Below are 26,344 nucleotides of genomic sequence, written 5' to 3'. Positions count from 1 at the left end.
CGCTCAGGCGCGAATAAAAGTAGAAATGGACGGCATTGGATACGAAACGTATATATACATACTACCGGATAGTCAGCTCAGCAAGGAGATTTTACTCGGGCGTGAAATTCTTAATGTGCAGAACGTAGCAGCCTTGTCCGACGCACACGGGATTAAATTTTTCATAAAAGAGGGGCGAAAGGAAAACCCTCTTGAAGTAAACCTTATCTGGGAAGTCATCTGTAAAATCATGGAAATCAATGGTCGTAAGACTTTAAATCCAAGAAACAAAACGTTGTTAAATAAATGCAGAAGTTGGCGAGTACATCGCACTACGAACAAAAGAATTACAAAAGAAGAAAAATAGGACACAACAAATTACAACCACAAAGAATACAAAGACAAAACATTACAAAAACAAATTGCGACTAAAATAAATTAAGAACATAAAAATTTTAAATAAATTACCCACGGAAAAAAATTATATACCAAAAAATTGAAACAAAAAAAATTTGGCCGTTGTACTTGGCGTTTTTTTTCTAGCTAATATTATCTAATTTACCTGTATCTTATACTCACAAATTCGAAAGTCGAGTAAAACGCCAAGTACAACGGCCAAATTTTTTTTGTTTCAATTTTTTGGTATATAATTTTTTTCCGTGGGTAATTTATTTAAAATTTTTATGATCTTAATTTATTTTAGTCGCAATTTGTTTTTGTAATGTTTTGTCTTTGTATTCTTTGTGGTTGTAATTTGTTGTGTCCTATTTTTCTTCTTTTGTAATTCTTTTGTTCGTAGTGCGATGTACTCGCCAACTTCTGCATTTATTTAACAACGTTTTGTTTCTTGGATTTAAAGTCTTACGACCATTGATTTCCATGATTTTACAGATGACTTCCCAGAGGGCATAAATGTACTTGTCTCTAGTTTTTTTACAGCATTCGTGCTGTGTTGCAGGTTTATTTGACGATTTTTTGTGTACTCGAAATCTGAAATTTTATGGGATACATTGAAAAATTGAAATAATGATCATAAAATTGAAACATCTGATCACCCAATAAAGCAGTTTATATATTCACCTACACCCATCTCTCTCTATATATTTATTTTGACATGCTGAAGCCGAATTCCAAAATACCGTGAAAATAGGTGAAAATTGCGAAAAATGGTCGTTGAGCAAAATTTTGTTGACCTAAATCTAGAACGTTTCTCGTGTTTTTCGAAAGTTCTGATAAACAAGGTTTCAGACAATATTTCGGATTTTTCGATTCTCACAAGTGACCCATGAATCTCATTGTCAGTATCCACTTATATATTTGAAGCCCCTGGCTCAAGGAATGTCTTATTATGAATCAGTTGAGATTTCACACAATCTGGACAAGCGATGAGAATTTTTATTATGAGGTCCAAAAGCTTGGAATATTTCCATGAGGCACCCGAGACTTTGTAAAACCATGTTGACCAATTGATTTTGTTCTTCCGAACAGATGTACCAATATTGCGATCGTAGAAAATCACTCCGTATCGGTTTGAAGTTAAAAGTATTATTAGGAAATTGTGCACCCTTTCCACTGCAAAATCTATCGACGTCAAAAAATCGAATTGAAACTTGAATATTACTTCAGAAATCAATTGACTGTAGAATTTTAATTAAAATTGAACATGACGCTAAACGAGTTTATCAGTTGTGCAGTTTATATTCTGTTTTAGGATGTTTTATCAAAAGGTAATGATTAAAAATGATGAATACAACGTTTTTATCACTCCTTCTTTCGGATTAACAAAATGTTTGCCAGTTCGTTTGCCTGTTTTGCTTTTGAACCAGGCAAATTTCCGGGTCCCTTCCTATTATTGTACCGCGAAACAAGACTCTGCAAGACCGGAAACGAAAAAAAAAACACGCATTAGTTTTGCTATGGCTGAATTTTCAAAAACCCAAGATTTCGCGGTGTCGAGGACGAAATGAACGGTGGTGTGAAAATAATATGTCAACTCGAGGAAAATACAAGAAATAATTCCCTGTCCGTCGAGTAAAGCTCGAATGACCGAGGAATGACCTTCCACAAGAAAAGCGAGTATAAAGTGTACGTAACAAGTTCTAATACTTTGGGAATCCATGAGCTTGGTTCGTTACGACAAAGTCTCCAAAACTTCTGTGTGAAATGAAAAATACCACCAAGCGGAACCATCTGACATTGCTCTGACTCGATAGCATACCATGAATAAATGACGAATGAGAAATAGTGAAGCTGCGACAAGCCTCTTCCACATTTATCAGCACTGGGGATCAAGGGACGCGGTAGCGGCTCGTATTGTTACAAGATTCTGCAATCGAAAACATGCAATTACTGTTTTAGTTTGGAAAAACGTTTATCAGAAAATCTTTTAATCATAAATGACATTTCAAATGATTTGATTCCATCCAATAGTCGTAAGACTTTTAAAAGTTCTCTTTAAATTCAAGTCAATAATGAACATTTTTCTGCTTACTTGACAACCATAAACTACACGGCAGAACACACAGCACAGGCATTATTAACATTTTTTTATAGAAGTATCCAAAAGTCTGAGAATTTCAAAACCATTGTCACCAGCTTGTACGTATGCAATTACAATCGCAAGATCTCTATCATCATTTTCTTTTCAGACCACCAGAAATTTTCTCAATGCGTCGAGCCCTTGACTAGAATTAAACTTTCTTAGTGTTTTTCCATACAATGGGTTTGCTTCTTCGGTAGATATTTTTGTAGTCCTTGATCTTATTCGTCACTCCTATCTTGGGTTATTTTATTTATATTTTTCAATGGAATCTATCCAATTTTTGATAAAATAGCATAATGAAAATGATAATGATCATCTACAAATCTGATAATATTCAATTTTGGAGAGCTGATGAAAATTGTCGCCATGACAAAGATGCAGAGGCATGGATTTATTTATTTATTTAAATCTCCTTTAAAATGTTAAAGGATATTTAAAAACCAATTTCTCGTGAATTATTGAATAAAATGTTTTCCATATGATATAACAAATGAAACGAAAATGGAATGTGTAGGGAATTGAAATCTGAGTATATAATCAAACAAATATCGTAGACGAATATAAATTCTTCATTTGTTATTAAATAAAATGTTTTCCATGAGAATTGAATAAAGAATCAAAAATGTAATATGTTAAATTGAATTATTGTAAAAATAGATATATTCAACAAATATACCCATCTATAATATTCAATTCAATTCTACACATTTCCGTTTGGATTCAATATTTATATCATACACAATACATTTTATTTGAAAATTTATTCCGAACTAGGGTGCATTCCGTGCGATTAAGCGTGTGAATAGTTTTCTTGTAGCGCTGCAGCGCTACTTTTATTGCAACAGCGTCTTCAAGCCCACCAATCTTGAAGCAGTTCAATAAGAATAAACAGGAGTACAGGGGGATGGCTCCATAGTTTTCGATGTCCAGGTATATTTCTCAAGAGTTTTTGATGTCTAGGTATATTTCTCTACGGCTTTCGATGGCGAGGTCAACGGCTCCATAGTTTTCGATATTTAGGTCGCTGTAGTTTATGGGGTCGAGAACAATCTCTCAATGATTACCATGTTAACACTGTTATTGTCATTGTTTTTCGATGTTTGAGACGACGTTTCCATGTTTCATTATCTTTTTCATCTCGTATCATGTTTCATTAGGTTCCAGTATCTAGATTGACAGTTTCATGTTTATCAGTGTCCGGTGATATTTATTCACGATATTCTGGGTTCTTGAAATCTCCCCTGTTATTGAAGACCATGGAGTCTTCGATCAGGATATCGATAACCATGATGAAATATATCCAGACATCGCAAACCATTGAGTCATCGACCTCGACATCGAAAGCTACGGGGAAAATACCTAGACATCAAAAACTGTGGAGCCGTCGACCTGGACATCGAAAACTATAGAGCTATCGACCCAAACTTTGAAAACCATGGATCCATCAACCTAGACATCGCAAACCGTAGAGAAACATAGCTAGACATGGAAAATTATGGAACTGTCGACCGGGATAGCGAAAACTATGGAGAACTATACCTGAACATGAAAAACCATGGAGAAATATGCCTAGGCATCGAAAAACATGGAGAAGTATACCTAGACATTAAAAACTATAGCGCCGACGACCTGGATAACGGAAACAGTGGAAAAAAATATACCTAGACATTGAAAACCATGAAGAAATATATCTGGACATCGAAAACTATGGAGGCGCCGACTTAAATCTCGAAAACCTTGCAGTCGTCGACCTAGATATCGAAAACTATGGAGCCGTCGATCTGGACATCAAAAACCATGGAACCGTCGACCTAGACATAAAAAACCATGGAGCCTTCGACCTAGACATCGAAAACCATAGAGCTGTCGACCTAGACATCAAAAGCCGTTAAGAAATATACCTAGGGTCGAAATCTATGAAGCCGTCGATGTGAATGGCAACGACTATCATGAATCATACCTAGACATCGAAAACCATGAAGAAATATACCTAGACATCGAAAACTATGGAGAAATATACGTAGACATCGAAGACTATGGACAAATATACCTGGACATCGAAAACCATGAGGAAATATACCTAGACATCGGAAACTACGGACCCATCGACCTAGACATCGAAATTCTTGGAGCCGTCGACCTAGACATTGAGAATCGTGGAGAAATATACTTAGACATCGAAAACCATGGAGAAATATACCTAGACTTCGAAAATCTGGGAGAAATCTATCTAGACATCGAAAACCATGGAGCTGTCGACCTAGACTTCGAAAACCTGGGAGAAATCTATCTAGACATCGAAAACCATGGAGCCGTCGACCTAGAAATCGAAAACTATCAAGCCACCTACGAGAGATGGATTTTGCTTGTGCCCTTGGTGAAAAGGGGTCGAGATCGTTTCTCTACTGCGTATGCACCGACACATCATTCTAACCTCGTACGATGACGCGCGTAATTATTTTTTTCCTGCAAGTTTTGCTCATACAAAAAATAAAGAATGTACGAATGTACATTTGGCGCATTCTTCACTTAAATTCACTCCAATGCTTATCATCAACGATAAACACGAGTAAAAAAAAGCCCAATCCAACGATTTACTCGATAGCATCATACCTACTAAAAGAACATTAAACGATAGCATCACACCGACTAAAAGAACATTAAAAAAAAGATTCGGCCACAATACGTGACTCAGATTTCTTGGTAAAACGAACATGTGGTATCCTTTAATCTCTGAATGATTCGATAACATTTCGTGAAATTGACAGCTTAAATTTTGAATACAACGGGGAACTGTCACTTTCCAAATTTTTGAAGCATGAACAGATTCATGGAAATATATAGGTTGTTATGCCGGAGGTATTTGGATTTCACTAACATCCGTTTTATTTGATAAGAATTAGCTTAGGAAGCGTTCACACGGTTTTGTAGCTGTCTCAGCAAAAGTGACCGTGAGAGGCCGACCGTACTACGCTCGATCAACGCACGTTACCCCCGCGCGAAGTATACATAATAGCCCGAAGGTAGATTTTTTTAAGCGTGCGAAGTTCAGTTTTAAAACTCTCCTTCGACTTGGTACGATCTCGAGAGACGTAACCGACAATAGCCGAAGTTCAGAACGAAAAACTTGTGAATGTTTTATGAATCAGTGAAGAACAGTAATAAATTTAAGTTTTAATAAAAAAAAAACAATCGAGTGAATTTTTATTCCGAAGATAAACCCGTGGCATAACATAAAATTGGTGGCAGCTTAAAAGGATTATTCAAACCAGTGTTCGAAGACACCGACTTGAGAAAAATGAAGGGAATAGCAATGCTATTGTAAGTGGAAACCTTTTTGTGTTTTTTAAATTTTTTATATTTTTCTCTCGTGATCACACAACAAACGTCACACGAAAATAATAATAAAAGGGATAAAAATGGCCGAGGAAATAGCCGAATTTAATGCTGCCTTAACGGCAATGAGGAATGAAATCGAAAATTTAAACATAAAAATAGAAGAATTAAGCGGCAGTAGCGGAGCAGAATCAAATGGAGAGCCTAATGAGGGCCAGGCACCAGAAATAAATCGGTCAGTGTCGACTGTCAAACAACTCAAAGAAAGTTTAGAATTTATAACAGAATTCGAAGGAAACAATATCTCAGTGGAAACATTTATTTTCGAAGTGAAGTCACTTCTGGAAGAAACTCCAGAAATTCAAAAAAAAATGTTTGTCCGGTTGGTAATTTCAAAAAAAATTATTAAAGGTGCACGAAAAGCAATCGACGGTCACGATATTCGAACGGCGGAAGATTTATTTCAAGTACTTCGTACTAATTTTGGGGAGAGCAAGTCATACGAGATAACTCTGCTGGAAAGAAGTCAGTGTCAACAGAACAACGACAATGTGAACTCGTACAGTAAAAAATTCACAGAACATCATTTAAATGTGAAACGGGCAGTGACGAATGATCAAAGCTTGGATCCGAACCATCGACATGTTATACTCCAAAATGAAGAAAAACAAGGGCTGGTACAATTTATTCGAGGACTTCGGCCGAACATTAAATTGTTTGTCAAAGCAGGGAAACCAGCAACGATAAAAGAGGCACAAAATCTTGCTCTGGAGACCGAAAAGGAAGAAGAAATGTCCAGGATATTGTTTAAAAAAACTGGCAATGATAATTCAGGAAATTCAAAGAAATTTAACAATCCTCAAAATTTTGAAAAAAAAAATCAAAACGCTCCATCAGAACCGACTCGAAGATTTCCGTGCCATGGATGTGGCAATATCGGTCATTTTATTAAGGACTGTCCCAGGAGAAACAACGTGTCAACGCAAAATTTTCCCTCGCGTCAAGCACCGAGCGTCCCATCGAATCGCATCGCATTCACCAAATGTCAAGAAAACGGGAGAATCCTGGAGCAGCCTTCGTCCTCGGAATACACAGCGCCTATGGAACCCGAGAACACTCCTTCCTGGCAGACACAGGAGCAGCAGTGAACGTAATAAAAAAGGAAAGCACATCCGGACTACCGGTAAGGAAAACTCTTGCTTCAATTACAGGAATAAATAACACTCCCGTAATTTGTAATCAAGAATGCAAAATTTCGATCGGCAATGTTGATCACATATTCTTAGTAGTCCCGAACGATTTCCCCCTTGAAGAAGATGGAATCGCTGGTCAACCTTTTTTAACACAAGAAGATGCAATTATCTGTATGAAAGAACGTACAATAATTTTCAATAGAATGCGCTCGGAATCGAAGCTTTTTAAACTGAACAACTCATCTCCAAATAATTATTCTCCGTCTCGAAGCCAATTATTAAGAGAAAATACTCGAATCCAACACATTTTGAATGAAAAAGATCGCGATAATATTTGGGAGATCATTGACGCATTTCAAGACGTCTTTTACTTACCGGGTGACCCGCTACCGTGCACAAATTTAGCTGAACATGCAATAGAAACTAGCGATAACATTCCGGTGAATGTTAAACAATATCGGCATCCGCCGGCTCAACATGAAGAAATCTTGAGACAAGTAGAAGAAATGAAAGAAAAGGGAATTATTCAAGAATCGAATTCACCATACAACTCACCATTATGGGTAGTTCCAAAAAAAATAGACGCGTCCGGAAAGCAAAAATGGAGAGTAGTTGTAGACTTTAGAAGAGTCAACGAAAAAACTTTACAGGATGCTTATCCGTTACCAAATATCGAAGAAATACTGGATCAGTTGGGTAACGCCCGATATTTTTCAGCATTCGATTTGGCTAACGGGTTCCATCAAATTCCAATGAAAGAACAAGATAGGAAAAAGACTGCATTTAGCACACCTCATGGTCATTTTGAATATTTGAGAATGCCTTTCGGCTTGACAAATGCTCCTGCAACGTTTCAGAGAATGATTGACAACGCCCTGAGAGGATTGATTGGTAGAATTTGCTTCGTCTACTTGGATGATATCGTTATCTACGGAAAAACTTTGGAAGAACACAATGAAAAATTGCGCATATTTTTTGAAAGAATGCGAGAAACGAATTTAAAACTTCAACCCGACAAGTGCGAGTATTTGCAGCCTGAATTGCAATATTTAGGCCATATCATTACCGAAGAAGGAGTAAAGCCAAACCCTGAAAAATGCAAGAGCGTTTTAGAATTCCCACAGCCAAAGAACGTTAAGAATGTCCGTCAATTCCTAGGACTTACAGGTTACTACCGAAAGTTTATTAAAGATTACAGCAAAAAAACGAAACCATTAACGCAACTACTGCAGAAAGATGTCAAATTTCAATGGGGTATGGAACAGGAAAAATCTTTTGTCACTTTAAAAAGGGAATTATGTGAAGAACCGATTTTGGCATATCCTGACTTTTCGCGGAATTTTACGTTAACTACAGATGCTTCGGATATTGCTTTGGGAGGAATTTTGTCTCAGGAAAAGAATGGTAAGGAACATCCTATTGCTTATACCAGTCGTGTTCTGAATAGAGCGGAACGAAATTATTCAACGACAGAAAAAGAACTCCTAGCAATCGTGTGGTGTGTCAAACATTTTCGACCATATCTTTACGGCCGAAAATTTAATATTATCACCGACCATCGCTCATTAACTTGGTTAATGAATCATAAAGATCCTCATTCACGACTTGCAAGATGGCGAATCGCTTTACAGGATTACGAATACAGGATCGATTACAAGAAAGGCTCACTAAATACAAATGCTGATGCATTATCCAGAAATCCCGTTCTAGTCTATCGTCGCTTGAACGCAGATGACTTAATAGAAGAAGAAGATCACGAAGAGCCAGTACCAGAAGAGGAGACTAGAAAAAGAAAACGAAGGAACGAGCCAGAATCGTGTCGGAAAAGGATGTGTTACCCCAACGAAAACGAAGAGGAATCAGAACAGCAAGTAGAAGAAACACCGACGGAAGATCATCGTTACGAAAATGCCGCGCACCAAGATGATCTACACGAAGAACACCCATTTGAGGAATTGGAAGAAATCGAACAGCCAATGATAAAACTAGGGAAGAAAATATTCTTGACGAACTCTCCAATACCCGAGGGTAGTATAGATGTTTCGTTTATCAGGAAAGACGATGAGGACGAGGATGCACAGAATTTTGAAGTCTACTCCGAGGAGGGCGACCGAGAATTTCATGTGGTAATTGGTATAAATCGAAGAATGACAAGCGATGAACTGTTGAGGCAGATCAGAGAATTGTGCTACGTTGCAGTTGCCGAAGAATGGGAAGAAATTCATGTTGATCATGAGAGTTGTATCCGGTTGACGAGTCTTTCGAGAAAAGAAATTGAAAAGCAATGGTGAGAAATCTTCAATCCTGGAGAATGTGTCGTGTATCTTCACGACAAAGAACGAATGATCCCTCGAGTAGAGGATATCCAGAAAATACTCAAAGAAAACCATAACAGTCCAATAGGAGGCCATGGCGGAGTCAAGAAAACATATTATCGGATATCACAAAATTTCTTTTGGAAAACTTTGAGAAGAGATGTAGAAAAATTTGTGAAAAATTGTGTGATTTGTCAGAGAAATAAAGCCAATCGACATCCGACTAAAATGCCTATGGTAATCACGGATACACCGCAAAAGTTCAACGACAAGATCGCTATGGATATCTGCGGACCCTTACCATTAACCGCTCGTCGGAATAAATATGTTTTGACTATACAAGATTATTTGACAAAATATTTCGTTGCACTTGCATCGAAAGATATTACAGCTCATTCGGTTATTGAAGCATTCCTGAAAGGATATGTCAGATACTTTGGACCACCACGAACAATCCTGACAGACAGAGGAACGAATTTTACCAGCGACTTAATGAAGAATTTTACAAAAATGTTAGGGATTAAGCACATCACGACGACCAGCTTTCATCCAGAAAGCAATGGTAGCTTGGAGAGAAGTCATCAAGTATTGAAAGATTATCTTCGCCATTTTACAAACAAAAACGCTGATGATTGGGACGAACGAATTCATTTGGCGAATTTGTATTATAACACATCAAAACACGAGAGTACGGGTTTCACGCCGTATAAGTTATCTTTCGGTATTGATCCACGGAATATCTCGTCACTCATGAGAGTTAACACAACGTATCCTGAATATTTGGAGAACCTACAAACGAAAATCTCTACAACGCTGGAAGAGAGCAAACGAATAATCACCGATAGTAAAAGACGAACAAAAGAACGATACGATCGAATGATCAATCCACAGGATTTTCATCCTGGAGATTTAATCTGGTTGAGAAAAGAAAGTACGGCAAACGACAAGACGAATGCGTTGAATGTTCCATTCGAGGGACCCTACGAAATAGTTGAAAAAGTTTCAGATGTTAATTACAAAATCCGTAAAAACAGAAAAGAAGTAATTGTTCATGCAAATAGAATGAAATATGCTAATGTGAATTTGTTTCAGAACCATACTGATTGAAATATTGAAGACCGATGCCAGAAATTATGAGGAAACAGAATTTTTGACGTTACCGAATTTGCACATGGAATATTTGGGAAATACAAGATTCTTTCATGAGACCTACAACGTGATTTCATACTATAATTTGGACGAACTCACTTGGGAGGAGAGCGAAATCACTAAAGGATTGAATTTCGTGGAAAATCTGTGTTCTCAAAATTGCACAGAAAAGAGATTGATTCAACGGCTACGTGAACAATTAAACATCATCCGTAATGATAAGTACACACTGTTTTCAACCATCGGCGTACCAACCCTTTATCGAAATAAACGTGGTTTGTTTGACTTTGTGGGAAAAATAAGCAAAATTTTATTCGGAACTATGAGTCCAGATGACGCGGAGTATTATAACAAAGAAATAGATGCAGTCCATAATGATAACAAACGAATCGGGGAATTATTCAGAAATCAGACTCACATAATTCAACTCTTTCTTCAAAAAAGTGAAGGGCTTTTTCGTAAATACAATGATACATTCAATAAAATCAATCTAAATTTCCAGAATCTTGGTAATGAATTAAATGAATTGATAAAAAGAGACGAGGTATTAGCAAAGGATTCTTTGTTAACAGAAATGTGTTTGGAAATTGAATTAGCATTGATAGGACTAGATAGAAATGTGAGGATTTTAATAGAATCAATCATGTTTGCAAAAACTGGTCAGACAAACCCTCAACTATTATCGCCGGAATTATTAATGAGTGCTATTAAATTAATAAAAGAGGAAAAGGGAAGCGATCAGATGCCCATCCCCGTTCATGATGGCAACTATTTCGAATATTTGGAAGTCAGTGATGTGGCTATTAGTGTCATAGGATACCGTTTTGTGTATGTTACAAAAATACCAATTCTTGAAGTCGAAAATTACAAAGCATTCAGAGTGATTCCAGCTCCGAAATTGATTGGAAACAACTTAATTGCATACATCTCGAATCCACATGATTATATTATTACTAATGATGAAAAATTATTGTACACCCCGAGCGACGAACGTTTTTTAGACACCTGTAAGGTGCACCAATTTCGATATTTTTGCAAAAGGATAAACCCGAAATATTATATGAAAGCACACGACACTTGTCTGACAAGGAAAGGTACTTTAGTGTCCGCCTCCGATTTTGATAATTTTTTTCTATGTTATAGTCCATCCAAAAATAAGAGACACGTATTTTTTTTTATCGGCCGAAAGTTATTTTTAAGGGGTGAAATCAACCCTCAAAGTTCGGCATGTTTTGCGTCTGGTAGAGTGTTTCATATAGAAGCACTCAACCGATCGAAACGAAACCAATTGCAAAATGTTTGGCATGTCAAATAACCCATATGACATGTCCATCTTCTTATGCACCCTTACGGCAAAGGGGTGAACCACCCCCGAATGTTCAGAATTTTTTCGTATAACAAAAACTTACAATCCGATTTTAATAAAACAAACACCATTTTGCAGAGCAAAAAAAAATAAAATCGACGTGTTTTCGGGTTTTCCTCAGATCAAAAAAATTGAGGGGGTAAAACACCCTTAAAATATCAAATTTTGTTTTGAGCACTGGCCCCTTCCAGTTTTAGTATTCTTTTCATAGAATGTAGCTTATCAAAAAATAAGAAACACGTATTCTTTTTTATCGGCCGAAAGTTATTTTTAAGGGGTGAAATCAACCCCCAAAGTTGGGCATGTTTGGCATCTGGTTGAGCGTTTCATATGGAAGCACTCAACCGATCGAAACAAAACCCATTGCAAAATGTTCTGCATGTCAAATAACCTATATGACATGTCCAACTTCTTATGCACCCTTACTGCAAAGGGGTGAACCACCCCCGAATATTCAGAATTTTTTCGTATAATAAAAACTTACAATCCGATTTTAATAAAAGAAATGCCATTTTGCAGAGCAAAAAGAAAATGGACGTGTTTTTTGGTTTTCCTCGGATCAAAAAAATTAAGGGGGTAAACCAGTCCTAAAATCTTGAATTTCACTTTGCGCATCGAAATGTTGACATTCAATTCATATGGTTCCTTTATCATTGCGTATCGACTTATATGTTGAATAATATTTATTTCACATATTCATTGGCTGACATCATAATCGTATAGGGAATCGAATACTTTGACATGCTTTACGTGAGAAGTGTTAGTTTTCGTTCTATTTATATAAGTTTCTATTTTGAATGATTTACGAAAACAAAATAAAACTCAAATATCGAGAGCCGCATTGACAATTCCCCGCCCAGAAGGCAAACAAAACTGACTCAAGCCTTGCCATATTCTTATCCATATCAAGAATCGCTATAGCGGCTCGTAGCCATGTATTCTTAAAAAAGCCAGCTCGCTCAGCCTAATGCTTGAGAGATATCCGAAAAAATAAAAAAATCTGTTTTTGTGATGATGTCAGATTAAGCCACCCACTCAAGATGAAGAAGCTAAAACTGACTTTATATTACTCCAGAAGTTTAGTTGCTGTTTGATTATTTATCTATCACTATCGTGTCCGCTATTGTGAATAACGTATTGTCATCAACATGTCTATCAACCCAATGAACGTAATAAGACTGTTGCTTCTTACATTTGAAGTAATGAACATTCCTGACAGTCCTGTTAACAATAATGAAGTGGAATTGAAAGAAAGTTTCGAGAGAATTCTGAAGGCTTCTATGGCAGAGTTCAATCGGTTAGAAATCGTGGATGATACGACATTAGATTTTCAAGAACCGTTTAAAGATGTCATAGTAGAACCTGTAGAACGAAAACTAACACTTCTCACGTAAAGCATGTCAAAGTATTCGATTCTCTATACAATTATGATGTCAGCCAATGAATATGTGAAATAAATATAATTCAACATATAAGTCGATACCCAATGATAAAGGAACCATATGAATTGAATGTCAACATTTCGATGCGCAAAGTGAAATTCAAGATTTTAGGACTGGTTTACCCCCTTAATTTTTTTGATCCGAGGAAAACCAAAAAACACGTCCATTTTCTTTTTGCTCTGCAAAATGGCATTTCTTTTATTAAAATCGGATTGTAAGTTTTTATTATACGAAAAAATTCTGAATATTCGGGGGTGGTTCACCCCTTTGCAGTAAGGGTGCATAAGAAGTTGGACATGTCATATAGGTTATTTGACATGCAGAACATTTTGCAATGGGTTTTGTTTCGATCGGTTGAGTGCTTCCATATGAAACGCTCAACCAGATGCCAAACATGCCCAACTTTGGGGGTTGATTTCACCCCTTAAAAATAACTTTCGGCCGATAAAAAAGAATACGTGTTTCTTATTTTTTGATAAGCTACATTCTATGAAAAGAATACTAAAACTGGAAGGGGCCAGTGCTCAAAACAAAATTTGATATTTTAAGGGTGTTTTACCCCCTCAATTTTTTTGATCTGAGGAAAACCCGAAAACACGTCGATTTTATTTTTTTTTGCTCTGCAAAATGGTGTTTGTTTTATTAAAATCGGATTGTAAGTTTTTGTTATACGAAAAAATTCTGAACATTCGGGGGTGGTTCACCCCTTTGCCGTAAGGGTGCATAAGAAGATGGACATGTCATATGGGTTATTTGACATGCCAAACATTTTGCAATTGGTTTCGTTTCGATCGGTTGAGTGCTTCTATATGAAACACTCTACCAGACGCAAAACATGCCGAACTTTGAGGGTTGATTTCACCCCTTAAAAATAACTTTCGGCCGATAAAAAAAAATACGTGTCTCTTATTTTTGGATGGACTATAACATAGAAAAAAATTATCAAAATCAGAGGCAGACACTAAAGTACCTTTCCTTGTGAGTAAAATAGTAAACGAACCTCTAAAGTTGAACAAAAACGACTGTACTATTAAAATAGTCCACGTAACTCACACGATGTGGGTTCAATTTAAGAGTAATAATAAATGCCTATACACTGCACCAAAACCGGAATCCATTCGCATAATGTGTAAAGAGAACGTAGAAGAAAAAATGATAAACGGCACTAAAATTCTTTGGATAGAACCAGGATGCAGTGCAGTAACCAATGATGCTATACTAAATTCACACATCGAAAAGGAATACGAGCAAAATAAGGCATTTACTCCCCTCATCACTTATAATTTTAGCGATCACTTCCAAGTATTAGAGAAATCATTTTTTAACCTTAGTCTTGTTAGAAATCATACAATTGAAACACCAGATGTATTATGACACCAGAAAAAAATATATAGATATATAAAATGTATTATGGCACCAGATTTGTCACTAAAGAAAAAACAAATAAACATCAAAAATGTGTGCGAAAAAATGCAACATTTTTTGATGAAATTAAAAAATAAATAATTAATATCTTTTCAATGCGTTAAGCTACAGAGTTCGTAGAGGTCGCGATCGAAAGATAAAAAAAAATAAAAAATACGTCATCTTGCAGGATTCTTTGGAATACTGTAATTATTCAGTTATTAAAGAAATAAATTTTGAGTGTTATCGAAAACAGCTGAAAAACACTCTCGCTCCGGTAAAGACTCTCTGGAAGCGACTCGTCATACATAAATGTACTTGTCTCAGAGTCGCTACCGCGACTCTAGATTACGCAAGAGAAAAGGCCCATTCGGAAAGATGACATAAGGTGCGAGGGACTTGTTTTGGAGAACGTAAATCGTTTGATAGAGATACTGAATCAATTCCGCGAGAGCGTCTCGCTCAGTATAGAGGAGTTAGGGTGCGCGGACGTGCCGGGTATGAACATTGAACTTCTCGATAGTGAACCCATTGTGCGACGACCATATCGGTTGTCGATAGCGGAGCGCGAGAAAATCAAGCAAATGATATCCGAGTTAGAAACGAGTGGTATCATTAGAGAGAGTTCGTCGCCATACGCAAGCCCGATTCTCCTCGTAAAAAAGAAAACAGGCGATGATAGAATGTGCGTAGATTACAAAGCGCTAAACAAAGTTACAAAACGAATGAAATACCGGCTGCCGATAATCGACGACCAGATCGACCGTTTAGGCGGAAAAAATATTACATCTCGCTTGATTTAAGGTCCGGGTTTTACCAAATCCCTCTACATCCGGAGGCAGTCGAAAAAACAGCTTTTGTGACCCCCGATGGGCATTACGAATTTTTACGCGTAGCTTTCGGTCTAGTAAATGCACCGGAATATTTTCAAAGAACCATGGTTACGACCTTCAGAAGTACCGACTGCTACGTCTATATTGACGATATACTTCTCGCGTGCAACAGTATAGAGGAAGGGTTTGATCTCCTAATCAAAGCATTGGAGATATTGCAGAGAAAGAAATTCTCGATAAATATTTCGAAGTGTCGGTACCAAGAGAAGATAGATTATTTAGGAAGAGAAATATCGCAGGCGGGAGTGCGACCAGGGGCACAAAAGATCAACGCTTTAATGGAAACAGGGTCACCAAAGGACGTAAAACAAGTTCGACAGTTTCTCGGGCTAGCAGGGTACTTTAGAAAATTTATTAAAGATTTCGCAAGAAGGGTCGCGCCTTTGACGCAATTATTGCATAAGGGCTGCGCATGAAAATGGGGATCAGCAGAGAAAGGAGCGGTACAAGACATAAAAAAAAGCATTGTCTTCGCGGCCAATTTTATCGATTTTTGACCCAGCATTAAAAACAGAGGTGCATACAGATGCAAGCGCGATAGGGCTCGGAGCCATTCTAATCCAAAAAAACGAAGGAAAGACTTTCGTTGTAGCTTATCACAGTCGAAAGACGACGTCAACCGAGCAGCGATACCATTCGTACGACCTAGAAACGCTCGCGGTAGTCGACGCGCTAACGAAGTTCAGAGTTTACTTAATAGGTATCAAGTTTACGATGGTAACCGATTGTAGCGCCGTCCGCGCCACAGCAACGAAAAAGGATTTAAACCCGAGAGTGGCACGATGGTGGGATTATTTGCAAGACTTCGATTTTGAAGTGATATATAGACCGGGGAATCAAATAGCGCATGCCGACTACCTGAGTCGAAACTCGATGCAATGCCTGGCTGTTGATATTACGTCGTCCGAGTGGATAAAGGCGGCTCAACTGCAAGATGATGAAATCAAAGTTATTCAGGAAATACTCGCCTCTGGGGATGTTCAACCCGATGTAAAAGAATATTTCGAGAAATACGATTTGAAAGGGGGCGTAGTTTTTCGCAAGACCGAAACAGGGAACAAATGGCTTGTTCCTCGAGCGGCTCGATGGAATGTAGTAAAAATGTGCCACGATGACTCGGGGCATTTTGCCGCTGAAAAAACTATAGACAAGATAAAAGAGCATTATTATTTCAAGGGGATGCGTAGATTCGTGACGAAGTACGTAAAAGCCTGTCTTAACTGTTTATACTATAAAACAACCGTTGGAGAAAAACCGGGATATCTGCACCCGATAGATAAGGTGGCAATACCGTTCCACACGTTGCACCTCGACCACGTTGGCCCATTCAAATGCAACGCACGAAAAAACACGCAAATCTTGACGATCGTGGACGGATTTACGAAATTCTGCATATTAGAGGCTGTGCGGAGTACTAAAACTAAATACGTGATAAGAGCGTTATTGACGGTTCTTGCAATTTTTGGCGTCCCTACGCGTATAATCACCGACCGCGGATCGGCGTTCACCTCGCGTTCGTTCGAAATATTCTCCAAAGAATATGGAATAAAGCACGTCCTGAATGCAGTGGCTACACCTACAGCCAACGGACAGTGCGAAAGGGACAACCGAACGCTGTTGGATGCGTTAGCCACGACCTGTGCGGGGGAACCAGAGGACGCATGGGATAAATCCGTGAAAAAGATTCAAAGTGCGCTCAATAATACAACAAATCGCAGTACGCGGAGTATACCATCGAGGTTACTCTACGGGTTCAAGCCGCGCAGTATGGCTGATGCGGCATTACTATCCGCCATTCAAGATACCTTGGACCAAGTAGACTTGGAGGAAATGCGGAGGATGGCGAGAGACAACAATGTAGCGGAGCAGGGGAGGCAAAAAAGGTTGTTTGATACGAAAAGATTTAAACCTCCTAAATATGCTGTCGGTGACGTCGTCATGTGGAGATCCAGTGCTGCACCTCCCACAGGAGAGAGTCGTAAGCTGAATGCGAAGGCCAAGGGACCGTTCAAGGTCAGGGCGGTACTTCCCAATGACCGATATGAAGTCGAGAACCTGAGAGATATGAGAAAGGCGCCAGGGCAACGAACGGTGGTGGCAGTGGACCAGCTGAGTCTGTGGGTCATTTTTGATGGCGCGGCACAGTCTGGTAAGTTTGAAGAGGTGAATGATAATAACCTTGGGGTGAACGATAGTAACCCGAACCACTATACTCGATGAATGATAGTAATCGAGGCAGGTGAATGATAGTAACCTGGGAGGTGAATGATAGTAGCTTCGGGGTGAATGATAGTAACCCGAAGACGATAGCGTGGAGTGACCGAAACTCCGAGGTCGGAATTGATTACTCCGATTTCGTGTGAAACGTCACAATGCGTTTATCGCTTCTTTTCCGTACAGGAATCTGTTGAACAATTTCGTACGGTGGACTCTAATTTTTCAGATTAATCGATTGAGAAGTTATGGCGAGGACGCCGTAAATTGGCAGGGTGTCAGGCAGGGTGTCAAATGGACATTGGGCAATTCTCCATCGTGTCAAATGCCCAGGGCAGATCTCCATTGTGTCACTCTTCCACTGTGGCATTTGGACATCGTGTCAAATGCCCAACCGTGCATATGCCTCGTAAGGCTATTGGCCATCGTAGCAGTTCGACGTTTCCCCGACGCTCGCGTATCCCCACTTTTCGCACCGTTCAGGCTCAACCATCCCCACCATACCCACCGGTCTGCCCGATATGCCTTCGTTGCAATTCTCCTACTGTGGTATTTGGATATTGTGTCAAATGCTCAACCGGGCATATGCCCCGTAGGGCTATTAGCCATCGTAGCAGTTCGACATTTCCCCGACTCTCGGATGCCCGTATTCCCTACCAACTGTACTTTTCGAATAGAATCACCCGTACCCGATGAAAAACTTACCAGCTAGTGAATTTATCCATACACATTAGGGTGGCCGCAATTCGGGTCACTTTTTTTTTGCAAATTCCTTCGCGGAAACATCATCAACATAAAAAAAAAATGTGCACCAAATTTGAATGCGCTAGGAGAATTTAAACAGGTGCCACCGAAGAGTTGAAGTTTTAAATGCAAAACACGTGTATTTATCAAACTTGTTACTTAAATATTATCTGCCTCCCATAATAATGACGATAGAAATCTGAATTTTGGTACACTCGTTGTGTGGAATTAAAGGGTACGAAACAGATTTTTCCGAAGATTATTTCCGTGATTTTTACCGTTACAAACATAACCATATTTTGAATTTTTTTAGTGCTTTGATCACGGTCAATCGAAGCACTTTTAAACGTCACTTTGAAGCATTTAGACAAAGTTTGAGCCGTAATCAACAGTGTACACTTACCAATAACTCATCAAAATCTGAAATTATGTGAGAATTCATCGATGAAGCTCTTCAAACAAAGTCCCTCTGCCAACGTTTGGATACGTTTTTTAAAAATTTCCGACCACTTGCTTCGTGATTAAATTTCGTTTCCCATCATTAGTGAGTCATTTATTCTCACTTTTGAAGAACCTGTGAAGTTATATGGAAAACAATTTTTTTTTTTCAAATCAATGAGTAGAATTATTTTTTACTTTTTTAAAAATATCAAAGTAAGCTTAACGTGATATAAATGTAGCGGACATGAAGCATCATTTTATGGATCATGTTGTGCGATTATTATGATTTTTTTCTATAAATTGTGCATACTAATGGCACTTACTAGTGTTGAGCCTTGTTCACTTTTTAATGCAGCAAAGGATAAAATTTGGTCGCTTTATTCGTTCGTTTGTAATTATAGTTATGACTTTAATTCTGTCATTCAAGAATAAGGGCACGAGGGCATGTAGTATACAAGAAGGAAGTAAATTTTGGTTTTTTTTTGGTAGCTTTCTAAGAATTTGAAGATATTCTTCTTTTCAATCTGACGTTATGTCTTTGCTTGATAAGTACATTGATTTTTTTATAACCCCAGAATCAATGGTTTTCTTTGAACGGTTTCATATTGACACCAGCTTCCTCAATCGCGATGTCTCCCAATGGTGCTTGAGTACGAGCTATCAATTTAGTGCCCAAATAGTGAAAAATATTCCTGTTGTCGACGACGTTGCCGAAAGAGGAATCAAACACATTACAGAGTACAACAGCAGACTCACTAACAATAAGGAACAAAAACAATTCCTTTTGTAAGTCGTTGGAGATTACCATAAAATGTATCCAGAAGCGAACAAGTAGACTTTGCTTCGACCGCTTCGCCGACGAAATCTCCCTTAAATTCGAAAAAATTCAAAAAGTAAAAAAGGCACGCCTAGTATTAAAAGGTCGCGACCGTAGTTTTAAATGATTTTCTATTTTTGCATTGTCAATAAAAAAATATTAAAAAATTATTAACTATGAAAAATCATGAGATCTATTGTAACATATACATTGAATGAATTACGTTTCTTGTAGGAATTCAGAACGTTGGAAATAAAAAAAAAAATGAGATCATTTTCTAACGTAGCCAAGTACAGTGAATGAAATAAGGTTCCTGTGGAATTCAATCGTGTACACTTTTAGCCCTAAGCACTCACTTCTTCAGGAAAATTTTCCAGCAAGCGTCACAGAGCAACAAAGGATTCCAGAATGATTCTGCAATTTTAAAGAAATTATCATCTGCTTTTATGCTAGCTCAGGTTATAAACTTAAAACATTTTACACAATATGATACAAGAACCTTTTATAAAGAAAAGTGCAAATACGTGTACAAGTGCATACGTTGTATCTATGCGATGTACTGCACAAATTCATTGTCACTATTACACACAAATCGAAAAAAAATCATCACCAATTTTCAGGTTTTTTCATAAAATGGTTTATTTGTGAGAGCCGTTTGAAAATTCTGTGACGTCATAAAACCGGCATATTCGCGTATACAAGAGTAGCGGCAGGGCTCGCGCTGGCTTTTCTTTTGCGCTGCAGTTTTTCCTTTTAATACTTGGCGTCGAGCCGCTACCACGTCTCTTGATTTGTATGAGTTATTGTTAAGTGTACACTGTTGATTACAGCTCAAACTTTGTCTAAATGCATCAAAGTAACGTTTTAAAGTGCTTGGATTGACCGTGATCAAGTAGTAGTAGTAGTAGTAGTAGTAGTAGTAGTAGTAGTAGTAATAATAGCGAGTGGGGCTACGACGGGCCCCTATTAAGCACCCAGAGCCATGATGGTTCCATTGTGCTATCTCGCTCTTTAATCAGTAGTCAGCCCCTGCGCGTTTATCCCGGCTTTTTCAGCCAGGTAGCACATTTGGGTGACTTTTAGGTTCGATATTTCCCCTGGTTCGACGAACATACGCCCCCAGGTTTTGTACCGGTAAATCGCCAAGGTAGGGCAGCGATACAGAATGTGTACACTGCTCTCCTCGCCTTCCCCACATAGCCTGCATTCCCTGTGCTCCGCTAGGTCCATTGTGTGGAGGTGTGACCTGAGGGCAATGTGTCCGGTTAGTAACGCAATGCCCACACGAAGTCTTACCCTCCCCAGGCCCAGCAGCTCCTTGGTTCTGCCTATGTTGGGTTCTTTCATCCAAAGTTTGGCTTGCCTGCAACCCACTCTCGTTTTCCAGAGGTGTAGGTGTTGGCGTTTTAGTCCATTTTGGATGATGTTTTTCCCAGTGGCAAAGGGGACTCCGACCACCTGGTGTGCAGGTGGTATCTCCGTACCCCTTTTGGCCAACCCATCGGCCCGCTCGTTTCCGTAGAAACCCTGGTGACCTGGTATCCAGGTCAGTGTGACCTTGTTCTTTTTTCCAGCTTCGTTCAGCGCCTGCATGCATTTCCATACAGTCGCCGAGTCGGCCTGTGGTTTGGTAACGGCTCTCAGGGCCGCCATGCTGTCCGAGTGCACCATTATATGTTTGCCCGTCGTGTTTCTCTCCAGGCATATTTTGATGCACTCATAAATGGCCAGCACTTCGGCCTGAAACACCGTGGCTAACTCCCCCAAGGGGAAGCTGAGTCTAGTGTCGGTCGCTGGGTTGAAAACTCCCGCTCCGAACCTGTTCCCAGCCCCCGATCCGTCGGTGAACCAGGCATCCACCCCCGGAGAGGTAGGGGGCTGGGAAGATCTCCAGTCCTCCCGTGTGCGGATGACCGCTCTGAAAGACTTCTCTACCTGGAATTTCCTAGGTATTTTGTCCTGTTGGAGTGAAAATGGGCTCCTCTGGGAGAGCCCCAGGTCGGTGTGGCCCGTCCCAGTGCTCCTCCAGGTGCCCATACAGATTAGTCTATACGCTGTTAGTTTTGCCTGTCCGGTGATATCGATGTTGAGGGGGAGGAGGCCGAAGGCTACCTCCAGCGCCGCCGTGGGGGTCGTCCTCATGACTCCGGCCCCTGCCCTTAGGTAATTACCCTGTAGGCTGGTCAACCGTTGTCCATAGGCGACTCTCCCAACGGCGGGCCACCAGACGACGGCTGCGTACTTTAGTCTAGGGAGCAGGATTGCCCTGTATAGCCACAGTGCCATCCTGGTCCCCATGCCCCATGTTTTGCCCATGGCCCTTCTACAGGCCCAGAAGCTCGTATGGAATTTATTTATTTTCTCCTCTAAATGCCGATTCCAGTTAAGTTTGGGGTCAAGGTAGACTCCCAAGTACTTAATGGTCCGCGAATAGGGTATGTATTCCTCTCCCAACTTTAATGGGCCTATGACGGTGGGTTTATATTTCTTACAAGGAAAGGTACTTTAGTGTCCGCCTCCGATTTTGATAATTTTTTTCTATGTTATAGTCCATCCAAAAATAAGAGACACGTATTTTTTTTTATCGGCCGAAAGTTATTTTTAAGGGGTGAAATCAACCCTCAAAGTTCGGCATGTTTTGCGTCTGGTAGAGTGTTTCATATAGAAGCACTCAACCGGTCGAAACGAAACCAATTGCAAAATGTTTGGCATGTCAAATAACCCATATGACATGTCCATCTTCTTATGCACCCTTACGGCAAAGGGATGAACCACCCCCGAATGTTCAGAATTTTTTCGTATAACAAAAACTTACAATCCGATTTTAATAAAACAAACGCCATTTTGCAGAGCAAAAAAAAATAAAATCGACGTGTTTTCGGGTTTTCCTCAGATCAAAAAAATTAAGGGGGTAAAACACCCTTAAAATATCAAATTTTGTTTTGAGCACTGGCCCCTTCCAGTTTTAGTATTCTTTTCATAGAATGTAGCTTATCAAAAAATAAGAAACACGTATTTTTTTTTATCGGCCGAAAGTTATTTTTAAGGGGTGAAATCAACCCCCAAAGTTGGGCATGTTTTGCATCTGGTAGAGTGTTTCATATGGAAGCACTCAACCGATCGAAACAAAACCCATTGCAAAATGTTCTGCATGTCAAATAACCTATATGACATGTCCAACTTCTTATGCACCCTTACTGCAAAGGGGTGAACCACCCCCGAATATTCAGAATTTTTTGGTATAATAAAAACTTACAATCCAATTTTAATAAAAGAAATGCCATTTTGCAGAGCAAAAAAAATAAAATGGACGTGTTTTTTGGTTTTCCTCGGATCAAAAAAATTAAGGGGGTAAACCAGTCCTAAAATCTTGAATTTCACTTTGCGCATCGAAATGTTGACATTCAATTCATATGGTTCCTTTATCATTGCGTATCGACTTATATGTTGAATAATATTTATTTCACATATTCATTGGCTGACATCATAATCGTATAGAGAATCGAATACTTTGACATGCTTTACGTGAGAAGTGTTAGTTTTCGTTCTACAGGTTCTACTATGACATCTTTAAACGGTTCTTGAAAATCTAATGTCGTATCTTCCACGATTTCTAACCAATTGAACTCTGCCATAGAAGCATTCAGAATTCTCTCGAAACTTTCTTTCTCGTAGCCATGTATTCTTAAAAAAGCCAGCTCGCTCAGCCTAATGCTTGAGAGATAACCGAAAAAATAAAAAAATCTGTTTTTGTGATGATGTCCGATTAAGCCACCCACTCAAGATGAAGAAGCTAAAACTGACGTATATTACTTATATTACTCCAGAAGTTTAGTTGCTGTTTGATTGTTTATCTGTCACTATCGTGTCCGCTATTGTGAATAACGTATTGTCATGAACATGTCTATCAACCCAATGAACGTAATAAGACTGTTGCTTCTTACATTTGAAGTAATGAACATTCCTGACAGTCCTGTTAACAATAATGAAGTGGAATTGAAAGAAAGTTTCGAGAGAATTCTGAAGGCTTCTATGGCAGAGTTCAATCGGTTAGAAATCGTGGAAGATACGACATTAGATTTTCAAGAACCGTTTAAAGATGTCATAGTAGAACCTGTAGAACGAAAACTAACACTTCTCACGTAAAGCATGTCAAAGTATTCGATTCTCTATACGATTATGATGTCAGCCAATGAATATGTGAAATAAATATTATTCAACATATAAGTCGATACGCAATGATAAAGGAACCATATGAATTGAATGTCAACATTTCGATGCGCAAAGTGAAATTCAAGATTTTAGGACTGGTTTACCCCCCTAATTTTTTTGATCCGAGGAAAACCAAAAAACACGTCCATTTTTTTTTGCTCTGCAAAATGGCATTTCTTTTATTAAAATCGGATTGTAAGTTTTTATTATACGAAAAAATTCTGAATATTCGGGGGTGGTTCACCCATTTGCAGTAAGGGTGCATAAGAAGTTGGACATGTCATATAGGTTATTTGACATGCAGAACATTTTGCAATGGGTTTTGTTTCGATCGGTTGAGTGCTTCCATATGAAACGCTCTACCAGATGCCAAACATGCCCAACTTTGGGGGTTGATTTCACCCCTTAAAAATAACTTTCGGCCGATAAAAAAGAATACGTGTTTCTTATTTTTTGATAAGCTACATTCTATGAAAAGAATACTAAAACTGGAAGGGGCCAGTTCTCAAAACAAAATTTGATATTTTAAGGGTGTTTTACCCCCTCAATTTTTTTGATCTGAGGAAAACCCGAAAACACGTCGATTTTATTTTTTTTTGCTCTGCAAAATGGCGTTTGTTTTATTAAAATCGGATTGTAAGTTTTTGTTATACGAAAAAATTCTGAACATTCGGGGGTGGTTCACCCCTTTGCCGTAAGGGTGCATAAGAAGATGGACATGTCATATGGGTTATTTGACATGCCAAACATTTTGCAATTGGTTTCGTTTCGATCGGTTGAGTGCTTCTATATGAAACACTCTACCAGACGCAAAACATGCCGAACTTTGAGGGTTGATTTCACCCCTTAAAAATAACTTTCGGCCGATAAAAAAAAATACGTGTCTCTTATTTTTGGATGGACTATAACATAGAAAAAAATTATCAAAATCAGAGGCGGACACTAAAGTACCTTTCCTTGTTAGTGAAGATCATGGCTTGGGTCTTTTGCGGATTCACCACTAGTCCCCTCGCCCGGCTCCACTCTGTGGCGACCTGAAGTGCTCTTTCCATTAGCTCCTTCAGCTCATGTAGGAAGTTGCCCCTCACCAGTAGGGCCACGTCGTCCGCGTAGCCGAAGACGTGGATCCCCATCCTGTTCAGCTTGACCAGCAGTTCGTCTACGACAAGACACCACAGCAGGGGTGATAGTACCCCCCCCCCCCTGCGGGCAGCCCTTTGCCGGTGTCCCGCTGATTGTCTGGTCATTGTGTCTGGCGGTCAGACTTCTGCCCGCTAACATGTTGTATGTCCAGTCTATGAGTGGTCTGGGCACCTCATGTCTGGTCATTGCTTCCTTGATGACGTTGTAGGAGGTGCTGTCAAAGGCTTCCTCTATGTCAAGGAAGGCCCCCAGAGCATAGCCTTTCACCGAGAGTTGGCTCTCAATTTTGCCCACGAGGTGGTGGAGGGCAGAGTCTGTCGATTTGCCCTCTCTGTGGGCATACTGGGAGCCACTCAAGGGGTGGCTGTCCAGAGGCCCGTCCTTTAGGAATCTATCTATCAGTCGTTCCAGCGTCTTCAGTACGAAGGAGGTCAGGCTGATGGGTCTGAAGTCCTTAGCTCGGATATGTCCGTTTCTGCCTGGCTTCGGGATAAACACTACTGTCGTCCCTCTCCAGGCTTCCGGGACATGCTTTAGAGCGATACTTGCTCTAAGGATTTTAGTCAATGGTCCAAGAATGTGGGATAGGCCCTCTTGGAGGAGTGCCGGGAATATCCCATCCGGCCCTGCCGACTTGAAGGGTTGGAAGGTCTTGACAGCCCATTCCACCCCTTTTGGGGAGACGACCTTGGCCGCTAACCCCCACTCCCGCGGTGCATGGTTATCCCTTGGGCTTGTGCCCCGCGCAGTGTCCTCTTCTAGACAGAAACCGGGGAAGTGTGTCTCCATGAGGTGACATAGAGTTTCCCCCGGGTTCTCCGTAAAAGTACCGTCTGGTTTAGTGAGGCAGCCCAGTTGTGGTTTGTTGTCTTGGCTGAGAATTCTGCTAAGTCTGGATGCCTCAGGAGCGCTCTCGACTTTATTGCAGAACTCATGCCAGCTTTTCCGTTTGGCAGCTGCGATATTTTTGCTGTAGTTCTTCTGCAGCTCTCGGTAGGCTGCCCAGTGTTCTGGCCTGCAGGTTCTTTTAGCCTTGTTCCAGGCCGTTCTTACCCTACGCCTGGCCTCCTCAAGCCCCTCGCTCCACCAGTACACTCTTGACTGGTTGTTCACAAGGGTTTGCGGACAATTGGCTTCGTAGGCATCAACCACTA

The 26,344-nt window shown here is 39.5% G+C and overlaps 2 protein-coding genes across 2 annotated transcripts in view; one reads left to right on the top strand and one right to left on the bottom strand.

Annotated features, from left to right (window-relative positions):
- The window catches only part of LOC122408437 (protein lin-11-like), a 715,873-nt gene that overhangs the window by 219,216 nt on the left and 470,313 nt on the right, over positions 1 to 26,344 (top strand). The gene's annotated exons all lie outside the window — the stretch shown is intronic.
- LOC122408462 (uncharacterized) lies at positions 20,847 to 22,121 on the bottom strand. Its single transcript, XM_043415258.1, has one exon. The coding sequence runs from the start codon at positions 22,119 to 22,121 to the stop codon at positions 20,847 to 20,849; it is 1,275 nt and encodes a 424-aa protein (XP_043271193.1).

The sequence above is a fragment of the Venturia canescens genome, chromosome 3 (assembly GCF_019457755.1).
Source record: "Venturia canescens isolate UGA chromosome 3, ASM1945775v1, whole genome shotgun sequence".
Classification (NCBI taxonomy): domain Eukaryota; kingdom Metazoa; phylum Arthropoda; class Insecta; order Hymenoptera; family Ichneumonidae; genus Venturia; species Venturia canescens.
This window is presented reverse-complemented; position numbering and strand designations above follow the sequence as displayed.

Bases quoted from the DNA above. Each gene is read 5' to 3' on its own strand.
- LOC122408462 (XM_043415258.1), bottom strand. From the start codon at position 22,121: ATGGCACTGTGGCTATACAGGGCAATCCTGCTCCCTAGACTAAAGTAC.